We start from the raw sequence: 10698 nt of genomic DNA on the forward strand, positions 1-10698 counted from the left end.
TCTCAATTTAATCGATTTAAAAGGAAAAGTCAATTTAACAAAGTTGAAAAGAGAAAGATGTGGGGAAGGGGGGTGGTAGAAAAGAAAAAAGCATTCTTTTGCACTCAAGCAGTAAACTAACTGCAGCACAGAGCGAGCGCAGGGAGGGAGAAGATTTCTGCCGAATTATCTCCCACCTCACATTTGCTCTTAGGCAAGCAGTTTAAAAGCCAAGCGATTGAGCCAGTGATCCAATTTGAAATGCAGAAATGATTAGAGCAGCTTGCCTCATTTCATATCGAAATGCTCTGATTTATGACAGGGCAGCAGCCAAGATCTATCTCTAAAGGGAATTAGTGTCGAATTTTTGCATATTTCTGTTATTTAGTCTCCCAATAGCAGATGCTGCTGTAGGGAGAGAGAGAGAAAGAAAGCTACATGAAGGTACTGTATATTTTTATTTGGGCAGATGTAACTATACTACCGTTAAAAGATGGAGAGAATGGCTTGAAATGAGACCTGAGAAATGGATGCATTGGAAGCATTTCCCAGTTCATTTGGGATGTTGACAGATAATCATCTTTTTTTAGGGTTAAATTAAAGGAAAATATACATAAATATCCATATTCTGAATATAAGCTTTCTATACATGCATAGAAACTTGGAGATGGATTGAAAGAGAAAGTGTTTTGGCCATTTATTTGACAGAAAGACCCTGGCAAGTCATCCGTCCTTGAGGCTAAAGAAATATTAATACGGGAATGAGATAACGAGGGCTAGAGGAAAATCTCCTCTAATGAAATTTCCAGTTGACCACATGCAATTTGTTTCATCGTGGTGAACAACTAATTGCAATGGACGTTATCAAGGTGTGTGCTGTAGTATGCTGTAAACAGGTGCAAATCCTTTATCCCTATATACCTCCACCGCAGTAACATATCATATAGAAACCTGACATAACACATCCATAAGCTTTTCTGCCCTTCTTTTTTCATATAAAGGGCCAACCCCTTATATGGACATGACACATCAAAACTATTAGTGGCATGTTGTTAAAAATATGAACGCTTGGGCCAAGCGCTGTGTGTGGGAGTGAAAAACACAGAGAGATGAACTGAAGGAAAGGAACCTGCTGCTTCTTCTACTATTTACAGTGTTTTTCACTGAAGAATTTTTTTTTTTTTATACTGGACTTAAGGACTAGTTTCATTTAAGAAACGGAATAAATATTATTGAAAAAAAAAAAAAAGAAATTTGTATTTTCGAAGTAAAATGCTATAAATAAATATTTGCATTTGTATTATGATTAAGAACACATTTAGTCTTTCATACTGTATGTGTTTTTAATATCCATGGTTACTGGATATACAGTGGACCTTTTAAGCAAAACAACAAGTAGAAAGTACTGTAAAGATGCTCAGACTAAAACTGGGTTTGATTTCTCTACAGTTGGGGATCAGGACTGATACAGTACTACATTTGTGACCTTGGTAGAAAAAAAACGAAGGGAAAAAGATGAGGAAAGAATCATTCCCACCAAGGATTGATATCGATTTCCCCTGGCCTGACCGTGAAGCGGGTTAAGAGTTGCCCAGTGGTGGTGAAATGGTCAGTGGTGATATCATTAGCTTGTTTACACAGGAAACCAGTGAGTTAGGAGGAAGCTGAGTGTCACAAGCCACTTTCTTCCTCACCTCCTTCAGCTGATCTGAGGATCATGGTATCAAGGAGGGATTAGTAGCGACTTGGGATTTGTGTGATTGGTTAATTTATTGCGGTGATGGCAGGTCTTTCATCTATGGCAACATTTAATCAGCCCAGCCACAGAGGCTATTACAGGTTAGCTCCTTTCTGGAGTCAGTCCGGCGCTGCCATCAACTCCATCACAATTCCCCTGAAAATTCCAAATTATCTGGAACAGGCTTTAGCTTCTCAGTAATAAAAATTAGAACAGATTCCTGATAGAAGCTTTTCCTCACACAGTGCCAATTATAAATAGCTAGGGCTCTGCCTTTGGAAGGAAGGAGGAAAAAATCCAACTATGAGAGATGTGCAATGGAACTTATCGCACAGCCCCTGCTCTTCGCTCTGATCCAAATCCGTGTGGCTGAAAATTTATATTAGATTTTATCACAGAGGCCTAAGTCTAGAAAAATCAATGAAGGTTATCTTTTATGTTGCAGCAACTTGTGGAAATATTGATTTTCATTTTATAGCGACTTTGGAGCATCATTTTGTAATCACTTCCTCGCTGACTACACTGTTTTGGTAACTGTATCTTTTACACGTTGGTTGAACGGTAACAGGGCTCAGGAAAAAAACCTGGGAGAGTATTGAAACCACTGGAGTGAGGGAACAGGGTGGATAAACCACAACACACCATGAGGAGGAAGGGTGGATGGTTTTCAACACTTATCCATGACATTACTTTATAAAGTGACACATTTTGTCACATTTATTTTCCATCTAATTTACTGTAGCTACTTCAAATGTCCCTGTTTTATTTTATTGAAGAAAAAACATTTAGGGACCGAGTTAATTCATACATTTTCAAATTTAAACAGGACCATTGTTTAATTCTGATTGAATTAATACATCCACCTATTTTAATTTCTGTGAATGGTGAAACACTCTCTTAATCACTGTCAATAAAATGCGGAGTCCTCTGATCCGTAGACACTGTAGAATAGCTAGTCTTAATATTAGTCTGAATGAAACCGTATTGTATCTGGCTTTGGATTTTCAAGCCGGTGGTGTTGATGTTGTAATATCCAATAGGGGTCAGTATTATTTGCTGCTCTGAATACATTTATTCATGAGGAAGTGGAACAGGACAGAGTCACTGTTGTATGTCACATTCCTTAGTTGTGATTGGTAGTTAGAGAAAGGGGTATGTTTTTATTTTGTATACATCCCTCTTACTCCACTCTTTTTTTGTCTGAAGCTTTGACGACAAATGTACTGTGTTTACTGTATAGGAAGAGGGTGTTCATTTAAGGCTAAAATGCTCCTCCCCTTGGTGACATCATTGTGTGTTATACCCAGAATACAGCTTCTCTGCATTCCTTTGTCTGAAATACTTCAGAGCCCCAGCATAGTCATTATTTCGAGTAGTACATTTATATGAATGGCTCATTTAAATTTCAGCTAAATAAAAAATACAGCTATATGATAAATTGACCATTATTTTGATAAATGTATTCAGTTAATTTATTAATTTACAATTGGTTATGTTTAGTTTTATGAATAAATTATGTTATGATGATTTTGACAATGAATTGTTTTATTAAGAAATCACATGTAAATAATTCAAATTCAAATACAATAATAAAGGAAATATAATCCAGTAAATATGTTTTCTTTCTTACAGTATTTCTAATGTTGAAAACTATACCCATATATTATTATTATTAGTCTTTCCCTGGTGAGAGGCAGTGTAATATAGTGAATTCCCAGAAGGCCTTAGAGACTAGACAGACAGGAAGAGGGGAAGTAGAAGCCTCACACAGCTAAATCAGAGAGATGGCTCCCAGTCTGGAGATCTGACAAAGGGTTAATCCGATTCTCATTTTAGATAGTCGTCGTAGCAACAATCAGATCCGTCTCCTTTGCTCCTTTTGACAGGGTTGTAAGATTTACAGGTTCGCTGAAGATATACGACTTTATTGTCAGGCTAATTTGAGATGTGAAATAGAGGACGGCTTAAATGACGGAGGTCTCTCTCTGTTCCTCTGCCAGGGTGGGATAAGATACCTAAATATTAAGGAATGAGAAAATCAACAGACACAATGTGCTGTTCACTAGGTGTTTGATCCGTCTGACTGGCACAAGTCCACCATTGCTTCGAGCTGCTATGTAAGAACTAGAGTTTAGGTTTTCTTTTCATTTGTGTGTATTGTTTCATTTGTGTGACAGACTGACTGAGATCAGAGCCCATATGCTGTCTGCACTTTAGTTATTGAATGTAGCCGACAGTATTTCTGTTTTCTCAGAAAGAGAGAGAGCCCTCTAATCCTCAGTCACTACTAACAAAATATTTATGTGTGTGTGTGTGTGTCTAAACACTCCTTCACCTGCATGCGTAATAAATCAATCTTTCGTGTGTATCTGTGCCAATTCAGACCTTTAACGTGTGAAAGTGGCCATTGCATTTATCCTTGAAGGGTTGGTTGTTGCTGCCTTTCCAAAGAAATATCTGAAACACATAGTGACGACTTGTGCTTTTCTGTTGCATTAGGCAGATGGATGGTGTCTCATGGCAGCCTGTTTCAAATGGAAAAATAAATGAAGTGTCGAGAAGAGATGGCACCCCAGACCATTTTCTCTGAGCTAAACTATTTCTGTAACACCCTAATGAAGGAGGGCCTGGGGGTTAAAAAAGTAATGGCCTTGAAATACTGACATTTTGCCTGCTAGCAATAGGCTACTGTAACGGCTGCCCAAGAAAGATGCTTCTACCCTCTCCATGAGCACTGAAGATGTACTCTTGGCTTTCATTACCCTTTGTAAAAAAAAAAAAAAAAGCCATTTAAAAAATAAAATAGAATAGAAAATCATATGAAAATAAATAGAAAGGCCTTTACAATCTGACCGACCCCTCTCCATGTCTGGTTGTGAATACATTTAGCTGGGGCCACAGTATCTATCTCCCTGTTTTCCTTCCATACAAATAACTTAAAGCACCAACACTTGACCTGAGCCCAGAAGAAAAATGATGTTACACATTCAGAATAATTTGCCGGCATATTATAAGACGTAGCCTCAATCGCCCTTTGAAATAGATACTGATTCTTTAAATTCTTCCCTGGCTGTTTCAGGAAATAGTGAGATCCCAGCGATAGCGCAGCACAATGTGCCTAAAGTTCACTCCTGAACACTCGCCTCCTTCACTCTAAAAGTCATCGGCATTCTGGGCATCCGAGATCTTCTTAATCTTGGAGATCTGATACTGTATCATTGGGATCATAGGGACCAGGCGTTAGCAGCACTGTATGCCCCCCTCCCTCTCTCCCAGTACTCCAGCCCCCCCCCCCCCCAGACCATCTCAATTCCCAAATGTTCTCATTGCGGGGAGAAGAAGAGGACCTACTAGCTTATAGAATGACCCTGTTTATGTCTTGCAGAGAAGAAGAGGAAGCATAACTTGGTGGCTATTATTAATTATTGTTTGTTTAATCACCAAAATAAGCAAATGATTAGTGTTTGTTATCTGTCCCTGTCCAGAAGATGAAGAGCTGTGTACCGGTGGTGCTCAGCGCGGGCCCCAGGTGGCTGCTGGATGTGACTTGGCAAGGAGCAGAAGACAACAAAAATAACTGTGTGGTGTACAGCAAAGGTAAGCTCAATCTCCAGACTGTTGTATACAGTCTGTTATCTCCCTAGCAACACCACAGCAGCCAAACACACAGTCTGACAGACAATTCCCCCACTTAAGTTCTGCTGTATGTCTGTCTCGTTGTCTTTCACTCAAATATATATCTTTTTTTACATCCCTCTGAAGTCATTTAGTGTATCAACTCAAAAGTCTTGATTAGGAGTGGGAAAACAACATACAAGACACAAAGTCAGAGGTTTTCGATTTCACAAGGTAAATATATTCCTTCGCTTTTTGTACACAGAGTGAATTCCTCTCTGTTCACAAATCACAATTCCCCAAAATTATTATGTAGACGATAATCTGAAATTTGCTAATGGCATATCTCTCTTTTTATGTAATGTGGGGTTACTGGGTGTGACCGTAGAGGTTGTTAGTCTCGAATCACAGTGAAATAAAAATGAGGGATTTAGTTGCTGTCTGATACAGCTAGAATGCCCTTATTAGGCAAGCTCAAAATGGCTGCCCATCCATAGTTCATGATTGGGCTTAAGGTTACTGATTGTAAAATGCTAATACGGCACACTGACAGTAGCGTCTTCAGACTTCAGTCTTTATGAAAGCACTGTGCTGCTGACTGGCTGCTGCAGCCCATAATTGGGTCTTGACGGGTGTATCCAGAGACACACAGGCACATAAATAAGTAAATAAAGATGTTTGAATTCAAAAGGGATGCAAGAAGTGGTTTCTATTTATTCCGTTTTCAAAATGATTACCCTGTGACTAGACTCACGAAGGAGCTGAAATGGAGTTTCTTCCCCTCAAAGTGAATCAGAGCGGGAACTGGGATTTGCAGCCCGGATTTTCTTTCGGTCTCCCAATTCTCATCTACTAATCACTAGACTGCACTGGGGAGTTATCCTCTTAACCGGCTACTTAACTTTGTGCTCTTTATCACCAAATCATTAAAGTTTATGATAAGCTGTTAAAGGAGATTATGCACTTCTTTAAACATCTCCTAATCTTTTTGCCAGGAGACTGAATATATGAAACAAAAAGGGAGTAATAACAGGATTTGGTCTCGTTTTGTTAAGTCTGTCATTTCCCCTCGCCGTCTTCATAGTCATTATAGAAGCCATCCCAGATGTAGTTGCAGTACTGCCATCATCTCACACAGACGGACGTTATGGATCTGTGATCACCTCTGTAGCATTGTCCTTCATATCCCCTTGTTCATAGCATCTAGTTGACCCTTATTCAATTAGAAAAGGAAGTGATGTGAAAGTCAGACCAAAAAGAGGAGTCCCCCAGTGAGAGCCGTTTGTGTTGTATTAGTATAGAGCTGCTAAACCTTTCTCCACAATCACACGCCTGCCAAGCCATAATAGACGATACAGAGGGATAAAATGCAGAAAAATAGAATTAATTTCAATTTGGAAATAATTGTCTAATATTTGTCACCTTACTGTGTGTAGTCATTTTGAGACAATAATTGCAGCTCTAAATCTGTAGGCCGAGACAGAATCAGCATCCATCTAGTTTTTCTATTTCTATGGCCCCAGACAGACTCTGTCTAGTTATTGTATGTGTGTGGCCCCAGACAGAATCTGTCTAGTTTCTATGTATGGGGCCCCAGCCAGAATCTGTCTAGTTATTCTATGTATGTGGCCCCAGACAGACTCTGTCTAGTTATTGTATGTGTGTGGCCCCAGACAGAATCTGTCTAGTTTCTATGTATGGGGCCCCAGACAGAATCTGTCTAGTTATTCTATGTATGTGGCCCAAGACAAAATCTGTCTAGTTATTCTATGTATGTGGCCCCAGACATAATCTGTCTAGTTTCTATGTATGGGGCCCCAGACAGAATCTGTCTAGTTTCTATGTATGTGGCCCCAGACAGAATCCATCTAGTTATTCTATGTATGGGGCCCCAGACAGACTCTGTCTAGTCATTGTATGTATGTGGCCCCAGACAGAATCTGTCTAGTTATTCTATGTATGGGGCCCCAGACAGAATCTCTCTAGTTATTCTATGTATGTGGCCCCAGACAGAATTTGTCTAGTTATTGTATAGAATCTATTTAGTTATTGTATTGCTATGGCCCCAGAGAGAATATCTGTTGTCATTGTACAACATCTATTTACTTATTCTATTTCTATGGCCCCAGAGAGAATCATTCTAGTTATTGTATTTCTATGGCCCCACGTAGACACCAGACAGTACAGAATGACTCAGTGATGACTCCCTCTCTGCATGAAGCAGACACACAGACACACAGAGCCATAGGGCCTCAGTGTTTACATCTCTCCCCAAGTGTTGCTGTTTGTCTGTTTGTCTGTTTTGCGCTAAGAAAGGCAGTTGACTTATGGTAATCAGTGAACATCTCAATATACTGCATGTTCATTGGTTCTCACTGAATATGGCTACTTGGCTCGTGTTCCAATCATCTTGGCTTTCTTGAGGAGTGCCTCAACTAGAGTTGGCACTGTGTTTCACCCTCCCATATCGTAGTTTATTGTTGATGATCTGAAAGTAAAATCTATTGTCAGTGTGCTATGGCTACCACTGAATGTTCACGATCTTCAAACATTGACATTCTATGGGACAGAGAAAAAGAGAGAAATGATTCCCAATGGACTGATGCAGTCCAACAGTGTGTAATGTATAATACATGCTAGTTCACTGTGAACAGGAACTATGTGAGTTTGGTGGAATCCCCATTGGGCTGCCCCGGGCGTCCAGCAGAAAACACACTACCACGGTTACCACATATCTACTATTAGACATGGGATGTTGTTTCATTCTGTCCTGTGTCCTGGTTCTACTAAATGTCCCTTTTTTAATGATCTGCCACTCACTGTCTCTATCATTTTGTGTTGTTGATATTGACCAACAACACACTGTATAATGAGACATTTCTAAACTAACATGTCTACTGAGAGTTTACCCTATCAACTACGGCTATATACTGTAGGTTATTATGTCTATGTGTCATATGGCCATAGTTTGTGTTAAATATATATTACTTTAAAATAAAGAATGTCTACCAATTCCCCCTTGAAGACGTGATCATATAAAAAGTGGAATAAACCTATCTGTTTTTACCAGGCTGTCTTTCTATCAGTAGCACCAGAAACAGTAAGCATGCAGTGCTGTTTGTTTTACATTAGCCTCCCATGCAGACAGCCAGTATACTGTAGTGCCTCAGCACAGAGCACAGCAGTCAGCCATTACTAAAACTCTCAACCTGACTGCTGCACCAACTCATTATCGAGAAATCCACCTGGAACCTCCACAATGCTCTGCGCCACACATGGATAGTTTCTTTGAACCACTGACGTTTTCTAGAAACAGGCAGCGAGTCTGTGGAGTAATTACACGTTACAGTAACGCAGAGGGAGGGAGGGAGGGAATTGGTGGAGAATTGGTCGAGAGATAGTGAGGGAGCGACAGGGACAGGGAAAGAGGGAGAGCAAGTCAGAGAGGGAGGATATCAGTGGAGAATTGGTACATTTGATGAACAATATGGAAGTGTTTTATTAATTTAGAAAGGAATGCGTATTATTTAATTGCCTCATTTTTTGGGTGTTTTCATTATTCCACTATTGAATCAAAAGAGCGGCGTTCAGTAATTAAAACAAAAAGAAACAGAAAGAAGAAATGGGACAATATATAGAAATATAATTTCAGGGTCACTCCTATCCACAATGTCAGGAAATACACTACCGCCATCATATAACACTGCTTTGAATTTATTTATTCTTATTTTTTGCCTTTTACAGAGAGAATAACTAAACATAATGTAGGCCTCCAAGACCGGACATTGAATCCACCAATCATTCTGCATGTTTTACAGTTCGTCAGATTTCTTGGTACCTACTGTCCACACATTACATGAAATGTATATCATCATTACCAGTATGACAGTAAAGTCACTATGGCTGTATTCAGAGCTCTCCTATTGTGCTCAACCATTATCACCTGCTATCTGAGCCCTTAGAAACTCAGCTGGGCTCTGTCTTGATATTATGTCCTATTATTCTAAGGTCACCTGAGTTTTTCTAACGTAAGCCTCTTAAGCAGACCACATTCAGATACAGCATGTCCAATATGTCTCTGGAGAAAGTCGGCCATTGTTGGAGCGGAAATTGACCAATGTACTAGGGCGTTTTGCATAAGCCCATACGGTGTAGAATTAGACTGTAACTCACTGCTGTGTCTTTCTGTTACTTCATGTTCACTAAGTCCTCGCCATCAGATCCCTTTTCTCACTCGTCCGTTGTTCACACGCTCTTAGCCAGAGACCTCGGAGGTGAACTGGTGGGACATGGCTAGATATTTTTAGATTCATTTCTCATCAACTGAAACCTTAACTGCCTTTCCACAGTACTTTTGAAATTGGATCTGATTTTTTAAATATTCTGTCCAAAACAAAATAGGGAGAATTCAGAATAAGAACATGCTTGGTTTAGAAAGGGGGAAATATATCGTCAAATCTGTATGGGACTGCGGGAGAGGAGAGAGAGTACTGTAACAGTTCAGATTGAATTGTTCATTTCAACCCTCCCCTTTAAAACGACTGAGGCAAATAGGAGGTGCTGAGGTTATTATCTGTTATCTGGGAACATGGGGAAATAGTGTGACTGAATAATAACTAAACAACTGACACAATGTCAAAATTGTATTATCAGTGTATTAAAACAAAATTGTACCCTAAAGGAGGCCCCACCACAGCTCAGAGCAGCAGAGTAATTATGTTTAATTAAAATACAACAGAGATCAACAGAATCGTTTTCATTAAGAAATTATTAATGATTCCGCGGCAACAATAATTGATTGCACTGAGCCAGGCGATAACCGCACGGTCAGGCTGGAGTGAGCGGAGTGCTCAGACTGTACCGTGGCTGTAGTGTAATATTAACTGACTGTGGCAGGCAGTGGTAGAGTATTGTACTGCAAGACTGGACTGGAGGCTGGTGATGGGAGGGAGCGGAGTGCTCAGACTGTACCGTGGCTGTAGTGTAATATTTACTGACTATGTCACTGTGGCAGGCAGGGGTAGAGTATTGTACTGTAAGACTGAACTGGAGGCTGGTGATGGTAGGGAGGGGGGTGTTAAGGACAGCAGACTTCATTATATAGAATGTGAGAAGACTTAGCATCCTACACATCATGCGTAAGCACACAGACCGAAATGCACACACACACACGCACGCACGCACACACAAACACACACGCACAGAGACACACACACACACAACACACACACGTTTGTTCTTGCTTCATTCAGCAGAGACAGTGAAAGACGTCAGCCCAGACTCCTCCGAATGCCTTTTATGTGCATTGTTCCCTCACTGTTGGTGGAGGCAGACTGGCGGGCGGCTGGCCTCCCCCAGCAACACCA

The 10698-nt window shown here is 40.2% G+C and overlaps 1 protein-coding gene across 1 annotated transcript in view; it reads left to right on the forward strand.

Annotated features, from left to right (window-relative positions):
* The window catches only part of LOC109901881 (zinc finger protein ZFPM2), a 147319-nt gene that overhangs the window by 85075 nt on the left and 51546 nt on the right, over nucleotides 1–10698 (forward strand). Inside the window, exon 5 of the mRNA XM_031786956.1 lies at nucleotides 5203–5314. Coding sequence (XP_031642816.1) covers nucleotides 5203–5314 — 112 coding nt within the window. The remainder of the gene's footprint in view (nucleotides 1–5202; nucleotides 5315–10698) is intronic.

The sequence above is a fragment of the Oncorhynchus kisutch genome, linkage group LG13, assembly GCF_002021735.2.
Source record: "Oncorhynchus kisutch isolate 150728-3 linkage group LG13, Okis_V2, whole genome shotgun sequence".
In the NCBI taxonomy this organism is placed as follows: domain Eukaryota; kingdom Metazoa; phylum Chordata; class Actinopteri; order Salmoniformes; family Salmonidae; genus Oncorhynchus; species Oncorhynchus kisutch.